Consider the following 14011-nt stretch of genomic DNA (forward strand, 5'->3'; position numbering starts at 1 on the left):
TTCCTCAAGGTCCATGAATGCAAAATGAAGCTATTTCTCCTAATCTGCTTGCTGGTTTCTTGCTGTTGCCACGCTGGGGCAGTGGACCGGGAGTACTACATTGGCATTAGAGAGACTGTCTGGAACTACGCACCGGGCAATGCCAACACCATCTCTGGGCAGCTTTTTGCAGCAGAAGAGTAAGTAAAGCAGTGTTGAGTTCTATTTTACAACTTCATCTAGCTTAGTCACCAGGGCTGTACTGAAAACTTGGTGAAGGCAGTGAAATGAGTCTTGGTGTCAGTGGATTTTCTGTCAAACATATATGGGAATTTTGATTTTTTTTTCCTGGGTTGCTTGAGAATTGCATTCCAATGCTGTGCTAATTCAAAGCCTTGGAATATGCAGTAGAGTGTGAACTTGTTGTAATGAAATATTTACTCAGTAGAGACTAGAATAAGACCCTGAATGTCTAATGGTGTTTAATTTTGAATGTCTAAGGTGCTAGTGCTGAAGAGATGGTTTTTGTTTTTAAATGCAGAACTGACAAATTTAAAAACAAATTATAAATTTAAAACTTTCCTACTGAGCACAGGTTTTCTTTTTAGCTATTCACTGTCGGCAGGGATGGTTTTCACTGGTGCAGAAGCACAGCTGGGTGTTTCACCTGCAGTGGAGGAGCTGGGTTGCTCATTACCAGGCAAAGAGGGTCCTGTGTAGAGTGAGAGCAGTGAGTAGGCTGAAGATTTGTAGGGTGAGGAGGGCGGAAGCATTCTGAGGTCTGAATAATCAATGAAGAAAATCCAGATATAAAAGGCATCAGAAAAATATTTCAGAGAGGAAAACTGTTCATTTCTTCTCTTTTTTCAGTGCCTTAAAAATTATATAGGACTGTATCAAAGCAAAAACAATGATGAGAGAAATCAGAAATTAGAAAGTCAGAAATCTCAAAAATGCAGTTCTCATTTAATCTGTGGATGAGGGATTGCAAGATTTCCTGTGGTTTGTTTCCTTTAGCGAGAGCCTCAGCCATAACCTGCCCCTCAATCAGGTGAGATGAAGCAGTTAGCTTTTCATTTTTTCCACTCACAAACTTTGGGAGCTGCAAGGCACTGCCAGGGACTCAGCAGGCCAGTAACTCTGCCTGGGGGTGGGAGCAGGGCGCGCTGTCGGGGCACGGCAGAGCTGAGTTGCGGTACAGCGAGCCGCTGCTGTTCACCGCACTTTCACTGCTTTGCCCGGGTCTCCGCTGGCAAGCTGCGTGCTGCGTTAGTTTCAGGTTCTCGGTGGTTGTATGCCTGCAATGGAGCCGTCCTTTGTATTGCACTTTTCAGTTTCAGCTGCTCTGATTCTCCTTCTCCACCTGGACGCTTTTTAAAGGTGTGCTCGTGTAGAGATTGGTGTTTATGGGGGCAGGGAAAAACAGTGCAGGAGGAATACTCTACAACTAAATGGCAGCTGTTTAAATGGTCCAAGAAGAGCCGTACCGTACATGTTCAGTTTGGGTTGCAGCTCAAGAGCCTCATGTACTCAGAATTATAGTAACCGAGCCTTTTCTCTCCAAGTGGAGCTCTGGTCTGGCGTTTTAATTACACTTCTGACCTGCACTTGCCAAGGCACCTACAATTCCTTCCCCATGTGCTCAAACAATACTCCACCTTGTAGAAAATGCTTTGCATTTTTGGGCAGTATTAACTTATTTCACCACAAGACTTGCATGTAGTTGTGCACAGTGCTGCAGTTACCTGGTCTTTATTTGAGACTATTAATTAAAAACCACATGACAGATGCATTTATGTATTTTCTTTACAGGCAGGCTGAAGTCTTTCTGAAAAGAGGACCACACAGGATAGGAAGCACTTACAAGAAGGCTATCTACATTCAGTATACTAATCATTTATATGATGTGATAGTTGAAAAACCTTCCTGGCTGGGTTTTTTAGGTCCTATAATTAAGGGAGAAGTTGGAGATTCCATTACTATTCACTTGAAAAACTTTGCTTCCAGAAACTACACGCTGCATCCCCATGGTGTAAGATACACAAAAGAAAATGAAGGTAAGCTTGATTCCATTCTGGACCAGAATTTATCAAAAGTTAATCGTCCCTTTGAGTGTAAGTGGTATTCTTCTATCAGAGAGAAGACTGGTCAAGTAAAAAGAGATTTAAATTAAGACACAATCAATTTAAAATTGGAGCCAAGTTTGAGAAATTTTCAAGAGTAAAATACAAAGCCAAAAGTGGAATTTGTGAAGGAGGCAATTTTAGATCAACATTTTACCTGAAATAAGAATATTTGTGTTTCAAACAAAATAAAGGTGTAAAGGTATATAAGAGATTGAGGTATGGAGGATATATAAAAATTTGATGCTGTGAGGAAGACATTGTTAACAATAATAATGTACTGCTCCAAATTCTTAACACTAAACTTATGTATATAGTATATAAGATACACAAGAATTTCTTAAAATGGGTAAACAGATACTGCTTAATTTGTTTTCACTATAACTAGCATGTGACACACTCTGGCAGATCAAAACAGTGTATTATGTAGCAGTACGTACACTTTTCAGAATTATTTCTGTTGCTATCATTCCAGCAACACCTATATTCCTTCAGGGCATATGCAATGTTTTAGAACAGTTTCCAAGATTAATATTTAACAAATGTTTTACAAATATTTGAATTATTCTCTTTTTTACAGGAAGCACGTATTCCCCTCCAAATAAATTAGGGACTAACTTTAATGGGCCATTAATTGAAGTACTCCTATGAACTTCAAAAGCCAATGAAAAGATTCCTAATGAGAAAGAAAACATCTACTCATCTGATTTAAAAGTTGTGGGGTTTTAACCTGTGTTCAGATGTTCAGTCCATTTTACTGCAGCATGTAATCAACTTTCACATGGCAGGTGCCATCCTAGCACCCCGTTGTGAGTGTGTTGTGCCAATGGTGACTGTGCGGAATTCTGCAGGTGCCTTTTATCCCGACGCCACCAAAGACCTGCAAAAGCGAGATGATGCTGTCGCGCCTGGCGGCCAGTACACTTACACGTGGGATGTGACAGAGGATCAAGGTCCAGCTGAAGCGGATGCAGACTGCATAACCAGGGCTTACCACTCCCACATAGATGCTCCCAGAGACGTTGCCTCAGGGCTTGTTGGGCCTTTAATAATTTGCAGGAAAGGTAAACCATAAATAAATAAGTGAGTAAATAAATACACATGCAAGGTGATTGGTAATTATTATTGATAAATACCAGTGAAAAAATTTCCTGGAAGAGGAGAAGATTACAATTTATTTTGAAATAACTGATTTTGGTCTTCTCAATCAGCTGCCTTCAATAGTGTAGGAAGTAGTCTGATTTTGTGTATGAGAGTGAATATAATTTGCAGAATGCTTTGTTCACAAATCCATATGAGTGAGATGTGCTATGCTAGCAATGTGCAAGGAATTGTAAATACTAATATAAGAAAGAGATTAACATGCAATATTTATTCTCAGTAATTTTATAGAATCTATCAAAAGGGATATTTTGTTTCTTAAGTGTGTCTATAAGTTCATGTATACAGTCAAGGAAAGTGTCAAAACATGAAGTAAACAGGGTCCAGCCCTACTGAGACTAGAGTTAAAACTGACAAAAATATTAATGTTAGTTACCAAGATTTTGAATGTACCCTTTTGTTTTTCAGATACAATGAATAGGGACACTGATCAACACTTTGATGCTGAATTTATCCTTATGTTTTCTGTGGTGGATGAAAATCTCAGTTGGTACCTAGAGGACAATATCAGAACATACTGTTTTGAGCCTTCCAAAGTGGACAAAGATGATGAGGACTTCCAGGAAAGCAATAAAATGCACTGTGAGAGAACACTATATCAATGTTGCTTGTCACTGATCTCGTAAAGTAATATTTTTCTGTCTTGTCTCTTTTAAAGATGAATTGTAGAATTTTTTTTAAATCAGAAATATTTCTTAGAGGATTAAGACAGATTCTTTTAAATAAAAATTTTAAAATTTAAAAGTGATGGCAAGTATTGTACAATCAAATCTTTGGAGTTGTGGTATAAAATTCTTAGGGCCATGAAGATCTTTGCCAATGTAATTTTCCCAGGCAGTGTAAACAGAGTTGTGTTACTTTGTTCTGTTTGTTATTTCTGAGCTCTGTGCTATAATTTCATAGTTTAGAAAAGCAGTTCTTACTGTTAGTGTAAACAAATAAGATACCTCTGGCTCTGGCACATATTCCAGAATCATAGCTATGTAGAGGAAGCATGTACTGGCAGTGATTTTCAAAAGTGTGGAGCCTGCTTTTGAAGCTCTTTCTATTTTGAAGAATAAAGCAATGGTTGTATGATACCTGCATTTGAAGAAAACATCCTAAGGTCTGTGAAATTAACTGTAATAAATTACATTTATTTTAGCAATCAATGGATACATGTATGGATACCTCCCAAACCTCACAATGTGTGTGGAAGATAAGATAAAATGGCATCTTTTTGGCATGGGTAATGAAGCTGATATCCATTCAGCCTACTTTCATGGACAGACTTTAATAGAAAGGCATCATCGAGTTGACACCATCAGCCTCTTCCCAGCCACATTCATTGATGCTGTCATGGTCCCGAGGAGCCCTGGGGAATGGCTGCTCAGCTGCCAAGTGAACGACCACATCGAAGGTACAGTACAAGTTTCAGTGATCAGAATTTTTTACCTTAAGAGTTTACTGAGTCACTTTTGCAGGGCTCTTGACCTGGTGATATGCCAGGCAATATTCTCCTCTAGGTAAAAAAAACTCTCAGAGTAATTGAAACGCCTACAAGTGCATTAGATGGGTTTGAGCCTGTATCCATGGGAATCAAGGGATTCTTTTCCCTAATGGACATCAGCAGCAGCTGGCAGCACTTAGCCCAACTGCATTTTTGCAGGCCTCGCCGTTGGACAAAAAACCAGCATGATGTTTGTCCCCTGCTTGAGATAAATAACCACAATTTTCTGTTTGCCAACAGGAAAGTTGGGGCTCATTCCATCTTTGAAAAGGGGCACAGAATAGGCAGGCTAACTTGCCTGCTGACAAAGACATGTTTTGGAAAGTGCATTCATGAATAAGCAGAGATGTTCTTTTTGCTTCTCTGCATTGTCCTGTGTTTTCAGTTTTAATAGCCATATTAAATACTTAGAAGCTAATTCCAGGCTTTTGAATGATCTATATTCCTGTGAGCAAAGTGATTTATCACAGAAGCGGGAAAGAACACAGAACTGAAAATCATTCTCCAGGATTTGAAAAGTCCAAAATAAAAAGTGTGTAACCTACAGATTCAAAGACACAGAGGTTCCAAGCTTTATCAGATCAAGCAGTATCCTGATACGGCTGAGGCATTCTAGCCAAGACATAAACCCTAAAAATTGGCCTGATTTGTAGCCGTAAAAGGGCTTCACTATATTATTTATGTCTCCAGTAATCAGATTTGCTAACTGCTTCCCTTAGGATGCAGACTTGGGAGTTCCACAAGTAAGTTGTTTATATTTAGATAGAGGACGGTCAGACTTGGCTGGATGGTTCATGGACAGCACCGTGTCCACTCTACCCTAATCCTCTTTGCCATGCCAGTGGCAGCTTTACAAGCAGAATGCCCTTTACCACGCCTGTCTGCCTGCTGTGGATACCACGGCTGTGTTTCCATATCCTAGCTCAGCTGGCACACCTTCTTTTATAGCATTTATCTTCCATTTTGTGATTTACACATCCATCAGTGGTGGGCGAATTGTCCAGGGAACAGAAGAGCTGTTGGACGCAGGGAAAGAGAAAACAAAATGCAGTTCCTTCTGCCCAGGTTTCTCTACCTCTTTTTTTCCCAGGTGGTATGCAGGCCCTTTTTAAAGTAGAAGATTGTAAGAAATCCACACCAGGTCACAGTGAGAGTACAAAGATAAGACAGTACTTCCTTGCTGCTGAAGAGATCATCTGGAATTATGGCCCATCTGCAGTGAACCATTTTACAGGACAAGAATTAATTGTTGACAGGTAAATGCCTCTAATTAAAGAAGTTTCATTTTCCAAGAAGAATTTATTTAAGCATGCTAAATAAGGTAAGCATATGGCAGAACTGACTTTTAAGCATAATTGCTCATTGTCCTCATCTGTGCTTACGTATTAGTGCTAGAATAAATATCAGACCAAATTAGGTCATTTGTTTTCCCTGTAATCTTACCTTAAATTTTGCTGCTATGTTAGTTGTTTCACTGTGATTAAGGTGAATTATTATGTCATATATAGGCTATGACTCCTTATTATTCAAGATCGTTGATTATCCTGAGTTAGGGAACAAAGCAGGAGATCATGACCATAGCCTTCGATGATGAAACTCATGCTAACAGCATCTCACATAGAAAACAAATTTCAAGAGATAGCTTTGCCCTTTACACTGTGTTTACGTATTCATGACCTGGAGACACGGAATACATTGATTCCTCAAGTTTTTCATCTGCTTGCTCTTCCACAAGCAATGCGGCACAGTTTGAAAATTTCTTGGAAAACACTGAAAGCTCCTTTCTGAAAGAGTAGAAGTGTCGAGTGAATCTTTTCACTTTTTATTTAGATGTTACATATTCTTGGTATTTTTATCTGCTCCTGTTTAATTTTTGTAACTTCTAATTAAAAGAAGGGTAAATTCAAGATTATGAAACATTGACTAGAAATCATCGTTAATGAGTCTCTAAGCAGACTGGCTCTGTAAGGGCAGCTCAGCACAGTGGCTTTTTCTTAATGAGAAGTTAGTGAAGGATAATGGATTCCTGCACATCTTCTAAGTCACTGCATATAAGTGTGTGACCATACCACTGAAAAGAAACCCGAAAGACAAACTCAGCATGCCATAGCTCTGAAAACAGAATTGAGGTCTGACTGCTTTTTTACAACTGAGCATTTTGAGTTGAAGTGCTTGCATCTTTTGCAATTTCTTTTACACAGTGAATCTCACATCTTTTTTGAACAAAGTGAGACAAGAATTGGTGGCTCCTACAAAAAAGCAATTTACAAAGAATATACAGATGGCTCTTTCACTGAACATAAAAAAAGGCTTGCAGAGGAAGCACACCTTGGACTCCTAGGTAAGAAAGTCTAAAATTTTTTTGTGTCAAAGATTTATGAGAGTGAACAGTCACTTCCACTGGTTAGTAAGCAGTGCTCCAACCTCCAAGGAGAAGCCCTTAGCTCTCGCTGCCTCCAGCAGTCACTAGTGCCTGTGGTTTCCCCCAAGGTGTAAAGAAGCTCTTGACGCAACGCTGCCACGGTACCCAGCTTCCCTGCAGGAGCATGCCATGGTCTCCAAAGGTCAGGCTCTTAATTACAAGGCCAGGCTAGGCAGATCTAGTTCTATTGACAACCTTGCTGCTCCTGGCGTGGGTTGGTGCTAATGTTTGTAAATCACTTTCCAAAGGGATGGAACTGTCCTGAAAGTCACTGGGCCTCCAAGTGAACTGGAATTGGTTGCTGCTGGGCAGTGGTGTGATTCAGGCCACGTGCCAGGGACCTGGCCTGTGGCCACAGAGGCCCAGGGGCATTCCTCGTGCAAGGGAAAAAGGAGCCAGCCACTGCATGCCATAAATTCAGGGTGACCATTTGATAGAAATATCCCATAATTAGACCGTGTACACTTTTCCAGGACCTGTGATCAGGGCTGAAGTGGGCGAGCGCATCAGGGTGACCTTCCGGAACAAGGCCAGGCGCCCGTTCAGCATCCAGCCGCACGGCGTGCGCGTCCGCAGGAGCGGGGCCGGGGCGCGCTTCGGCAGCGGTGAGCGCTGCCCCTGAGCTGCAGGTGAGAAATGAAAGGATGTGCGCTCGGCATCATTCCCAACCCTGATTTCTGTAATAGGTACCGAATCGCCAGCCTCTCATGTGAGTCCCGGCGCCACATTTACATATGAATGGGATGTGCCAGAAGATGTGGGTCCCACCGACCAAGACCCAGACTGCTTAACCTGGCTTTATTACTCAGCTGTGGATGCAGTCAGAGACACCAGCTCTGGCCTTGTGGGGCCTCTCCTAGTGTGCAGGAAAGGAGCTCTGCTTTCTTCTGGGAAACAGGTCAGTCAAAGAAGAAAAATGGAAACATTTGCATTGCCACAGCTGAATCTGCTTTCTCTTCTCAGACTGCACCACCTCCTCTCCACATTACAGTTTCACCAGTGTCCTAAGGGGAATAAACAACGTGAAGAAAGTAGGGTTGGTTTTCAATATGGCTCCAGATAGACAGTCACTGCTATGTGAAAACACCACTGTCATGAGCTGCTACTGGCATTCAAGTCTCAGATAGGCTGAGAATCTCTAGGAAAATGTAGAGATTTTAAAGCTCAAATACAAACTCGGTTCCAGAGGTGGTCGTTGCTGATAGAATGAACATTAGCAGTAGATACTTAGTTACCAGATACAGCAATTACAGAGCTTTGAAATTATCAGAATGCAGTATCAATGTATGCATTTACTCTATTTTGTGACTTGTACTCATAAAATATTGCAACATAGGAGTTTTCCCCCTGACATTTTCTGTTCATTCATTTCTACTTTCCCTTCTACTATTTCTTCCCAACAGAAACACGTGAACATGGAGTTTTTTCTACTTGCCACAGTATTTGATGAGAATCTGAGCTGGTATTTGGATGATAATATTTTGATGTTTACACTAAGTCCTGATAAAATTGACAAAGATGATGAAGACTTCCAAGAGTCTAACAAAATGCACTGTAAGAAAATTATAAGTTAGTGAAATATTAATTTCTGCAGTAAGGTTTTTACTTTAATGGTTTCATGTTTGAGGAAGGAAAGCTGTATAGTGCAGACACCTTTCATTCCTTTCCAGTGGGAAAAAACCCCAAACATTTCAGTGCAATTCAGTTTCAACCAAATGTGGTAGTTTAAAGTACAATGCCAGCTGTTCAAAGTGTTGCATGACAGTTGAGGATTTAGCATGGTTATGTACCACTTTGAGCAGATAGAAAGAAGAATTGGGTCTTCAGCCTGTATGCAACACTATGAGTGCAACCAGTCAGCAAGACAAGACTGACCTCTGCTTTGCAGATGGTGTAGTTGAAAGGAGGTTTTTCACAGAGTTTCAGTGAAATTGAGGCTGGATGGGACCTCTGGAGATCACCTGGTCCGACATCCTGCTCAAGTAGGGCCACCCAGAGCCACTTGCCCAAGACCATGCCCTGATGACTTTTGAATACCTTCAAGGATGGAGACTCCACCATCTCTCTGGGCAGCCTCTGCCAGTGCTTGGTCAGCCTCACAGCGTTTCCTGATCTTTGGAGGGAGTCTCCTGTGTGTCATTTGGTGTCTGTTAGTGTCAGCAGGGCTTCTGTCCCTATCGCTGGGTGCCACTGGGAAGAGCCTGGCTCCATCCTCTTGGCACTCTCCCTGAAGGTGTTTGTACAGGTGGGTGAGATCCCCCAAGCTGCCCCTTCTTCAGGCTGAAGGGTCATCACAGCTCCCTCAGCCTTTCCCTGTAGGAAGAGATGGTTCCTTGTCTCTTCATCATCCTTGTGGCCCTTTGTTGCCCTCTGTCCAGTGTGTTCATGTCTTCCAAACGAGGGAGCCCAGCACTCAGCACAGCCCTGCAGGCGCGGCCTCAGCAGTGCTGAGCAGAGGGCAGGGATCCCCTCCCTCCATCTGCCAGCTAGACTTTGCCTCAGGATGGCTCTTTGCTTCTTTAATAGGGCAGAACTGAGTTTCACACTGATCGTGTTTTAGTACTGCAGAAATGTTTTTCAAGCTCCATGGGAAAGAGATGTTTTTACCCTCAGGCCCTAACTCTGCTAGTAAGACCTAATCTTTAAACATATTTGTTTTATGCATTTTGAAAACAATTCCCCTCAGGCCCTTCCTGTTTACAGAGTCTTGGTGCTGAGCATTCAGTAGTACCTGAGAAGCCCAGGATTTGAAAGTTTTGCAAAGGGCTGTCCAGAAAGGGTTAGTAACTCAAATGAAAAAACCCCTCTGATTGCCTCCACTCTACACCTGCAGGGTGTTGCAGGGTATAAAACAGGATCTTTTATGCATCCTGTATGCATGACAAGTAGAAAGCAGGGAAATTTCCAGTCGGCCAAGGTAGTGATATGTGCTGTGGACATTGAAAAGGGAAACTGTTGAAAATTAAACACTGGGGTTTAAAAGTTGTTTTGCTTGAATTGATTCTTTAGTTTTGTTAATGTGATAAAAGTTTTTTATTATTGATATTTCAGTCAGTCTAAGGCATGACATTACATCTGAAGTGTTTATTAGTTAATCTCTATTTCAGAATTAAGTAGTATATTAATCAAGGTGGCTTTTGCTTTCTCAAATCTTCTATAGCCATTAATGGTTATATGTATGGAAATCAGCCTGGTCTGGAGATGTGTAAAGGAAGTGTTGTTTCCTGGCATTTGATGGGCTTGGGTTCAGAAGTTGATGTCCATGGGATATACTTCTCAGAAAACACATTTGTAACTAAAGGAACAAGAAGGGATACAGCAAATCTGTTTCCACATACAGTTCTTACAGCTATTATGAAGCCTGATTCTGAAGGTAAATGTCTTATTTAAAAATCCTGTTACTAATGCAGCAACTGTTACCTATGAATGCTTTGTGCATAGAGACAAGCTTTAAGTAGGTGGTATATTGATCCTGGTGCTAAAACTATGCACAGTTGTGTTTGAAGGGCAGCAAACTGTAAGGACTTATGTTCTTAATGCTAAATCCTTGATTTTCCTAGCTCCTCTGTATGCTGAATTTTATTACTACAAGTAGCCATGCTGCACAAAGATTTTGGACAGCATGAGATAATTGTATTAAATGAGATAATTATATTAAGATATTGCTTATATGAGCAATAATCTGTGTCTCAGTCTCCCCAAGTCTTTGTTTCATTTATGACCCCTAGGAGTTTTTGAGGTGTCCTGCCTGACAGCAGACCACTACACTGGGGGCATGAAACAGAAATACAAAGTGAAAAAATGCCACCGGTGGAATGTAGATTTATCTATGTATTTGCATGAAAAGATTTACTACATTGCTGCAGTGGAAGTTGAATGGGACTATTCTCCTAACAGGACATGGGAATTCGAGCGGCATCAATACCATGAGGAAAGGTACTTCAGAATATACACGGGGAAAAAAATGCAAAACAAAAGTGAAGGAGCAACTCACTTCTCCTCTGAAACTTTTCCTCTTCCAAACATTTCTAGACACACTTTCTTTTCACAAACATATTTTGGGTTCACTCGAATTTCTCCTTCCCCAGCAGTGCTGCCATGTAACTGAGCCAGACAGCATAATGCTTGAGAAATCACACAGATCTTCTGTGGGACAGGTGTAGATTTTAATGGATCCTGGATAACGCACGTGCATGTTATTTACTGATGTTGGTAGTCCTTGACGTGGAAAGCTTAAAATGTTCATTGTCATTTTATCTACGATGACTATGTCCTGATAAACAAGGTCTTTATCTCATGTTTATTTGTAGTCTGAGTAAGGTTCTTTGACCCCTCTCAATTTCATGAGCTTACACAAGATATATTCATGAATGAATTCACTGATCATGAAGCTTCTTGTCTTGGTGTTTTATTTCCAGTATTTGAATCTCAGTGAGAGAGAACTGATTGGATAAACTAATTCATGCCAATTAGCAGAAAAGGCTAAACAAGAATGATGAATTTCTGTGTTCTACCTGAATAACTTGAGTAGCAGATTATAACTGTATTTTGTTACTAACTTAATTGTATTTTCTTCTTTTTTCCTCAGTTTGATAGTACATATTTTGCCCTGTATACCAGTGGACTCTGACATAATTCTAAGCACAAGTAATATGGACTATGCTGTTACCAGACTTTTCCCCCCCATATTGTGTCCACTCCCCATGCAGTTCAGGTTTACAAGTTTTAGGCTTCATTTCAGACGTACACTGAAGTTGCCAAAGGCTCTGTTTTTCAGTGTGCAAGTTGCTGTGTGTCTTCATGCAATTTGTGGCATTTGCCAGGCCAAGCACTCAGCATTTTTTCAAGTACCATAGACTTGATCTATTTATAGTGGGGTTTTTAACCTTCTAAAGGGGAACCTCCCAGCTTAACGTTTTCATGTTGAAGATACTTGCAGTTTATGAGATTACTGTTTCAGTTTATGAGATTACTATTTCTTTTGAGCCAGATTCTTGCTTGATAGTTAATTGACATACCTGCAAAAGATGGTCTAAAATACATGAAGGAATGCATTTCTTTCTTCTTTTGGCAGCCCTGGCAATCCATTTTTAAATAAAGATGACAAATTCATTGGCTCAAAGTACAAAAAAGTAGTATATCGTGACTACACTGATCAGACATTCAGTACTCCCAAAACCAGAGCAAAGGAGCAGCAGCACCTGGAAATTCAAGGTAAAGTCATCATGTTCAGTTTTAAAAATGCAAAATTGCAGTCACACAAATCAAAAGATACTATTTGAATAATATTGAGTGCAGTTCTACCCACAAAAAATTGCCTCAATCTAAATGGAAAACCTACTTGGAACTGCTACTTTTACTGCAGTGCTTTCCCTGCAAGATAGCATTGCTTGCTCTACAAGGAAAAAAAACCCTTTTGGTTTGCTGCTTGGTCAGAGATTCTAAGTCAGCATAAAACTGGGCAGCAACATCCAAACTGACTTCAGGTTCACAGTAAGTGTTCAGAACTTGAGATGTAGAGGCCTAAATTTAACATCTCAAGTTGGCATGTCATAATGAACATTTTCTTTATACAGTTTTCATCTGACTTATAAGCCAATGTTGTGAATTGGAACACAACAAACTGGCTGTCCGTTCTGATGTTTTGTAAAACCAAGTTAATCTTTCTTTTCAATCCAACAGGGCCACTGCTTGTGTCAAACACTGGAGATAAAATTATAATATTTTTTAAAAACTTAGCATCAAGACCTTATTCTATCCATGCCCATGGAGTGAAAACAGACAGTTCTGTTGTTGCTGTGACTAACCCAGGTATCAAACCACCCTTTTTTATTTCCAGCAGGTAACATCAAGACTTCTGGTAAGGTTTAGCAAGCTTCCAGAAGCAGGATAAACATAATTTTTGTTCGTCTTGCCTCAAGTTCTTAAATTTTTGATGCTGATTGTGACAAATATTTCTATAGTTCAAATGCCCCTCATAATTATTTCTGTGTGTCTTAGCCCTTGACTGATCAGTAATTTTCTGATACAAAAAAAGGCTGCACCTTTCATGAAAGCAAACGGGTTTGGCTCCATAGGGAAAGCATAGCTTATGCCATTACTTCTCAATTTCTTCTGTGATCTTTACAAAATATTCAACCGATGGTTAAGTATGGTGAACAGGACAGTGCAGACACACTCACACACACAAAACCATTGTCAGGAAGAATCATGGATCTGCAGAAGGGGCCATCAGCTAGCCAGTGCAGTAAATGGAGGGAAGGGGAACTTCAAGACAAATATAATAAGCTGTAAATGGAAATAACATCTGCTTCATGATGACCACCTGGGTCAGCACATTGAAAACTTCAAAAATTAATTGATACTTATTTAATTCAGGTGATACAACAATGTATGTTTGGAAAATCCCAGAGAGATCTAGTCCTGGGAAAGGAGATTCACACTGTATTGCGTGGCCATACCATTCAACAGTGGACATCGTTAAGGTATATTATTGATACCAGTTTTGTTTGTGTCTCCAACATAGATATAGTCAACGTAGATGAGTTTGAAAACTTTTCTGCTTTCTCTGCTAAGGTATTTCCCCTATTACCATACCTTTGAATTTATATGCTTCTTGAAGGCAAGTTGAAAGAACATCAGGGCAGAAATTCAATGCTACAGACATTCATGGTTTTCTTCCTGATTGTTCTGCTGTTAGTATAGATCATCTCACATTCCCTTCTTAAAGCTAACACTTCATCGCTTGCTCAATATCTATCGGTCATCTGGGGGAAAACTAAAATGCAACTATGAAACACAACTCTGCCATTTTTTACCAAACATGAATTAGCTTAA

General features: G+C 40.3%; 1 protein-coding gene across 4 annotated transcripts in view; it reads left to right on the forward strand.

Annotated features, from left to right (window-relative positions):
• Positions 1-14011, forward strand: part of CP (ceruloplasmin) — a 17929-nt gene continuing 3918 nt past the window's right edge. Inside the window, exons 1-16 of one of the 4 annotated variants that reach the window (XM_058812540.1) lie at positions 11-179; positions 850-1030; positions 1792-2036; positions 2954-3166; positions 3672-3845; positions 4408-4662; positions 5843-6008; positions 6954-7093; positions 7648-7779; positions 7861-8072; positions 8578-8728; positions 10335-10547; positions 10903-11110; positions 12249-12388; positions 12857-12985; positions 13553-13659. In XM_058812540.1, the coding sequence (XP_058668523.1) occupies positions 933-1030; positions 1792-2036; positions 2954-3166; positions 3672-3845; positions 4408-4662; positions 5843-6008; positions 6954-7093; positions 7648-7779; positions 7861-8072; positions 8578-8728; positions 10335-10547; positions 10903-11110; positions 12249-12388; positions 12857-12985; positions 13553-13659 (2583 nt within the window). In that variant the 5' untranslated portion in view covers positions 11-179; positions 850-932. Of the gene's footprint in view, positions 180-849; positions 1031-1791; positions 2037-2953; positions 3167-3671; positions 3846-4407; positions 4663-5842; positions 6009-6953; positions 7094-7647; positions 7780-7860; positions 8073-8577; positions 8729-10334; positions 10548-10902; positions 11111-12248; positions 12389-12856; positions 12986-13552; positions 13660-14011 lie in introns of all 4 variants that reach the window. The other 3 variants (XM_058812539.1, XM_058812543.1, XM_058812541.1) reach the window with 3 other exon arrangements.

This window comes from Ammospiza caudacuta, chromosome 11 (genome assembly GCF_027887145.1).
Source record: "Ammospiza caudacuta isolate bAmmCau1 chromosome 11, bAmmCau1.pri, whole genome shotgun sequence".
Taxonomy (NCBI): domain Eukaryota; kingdom Metazoa; phylum Chordata; class Aves; order Passeriformes; family Passerellidae; genus Ammospiza; species Ammospiza caudacuta.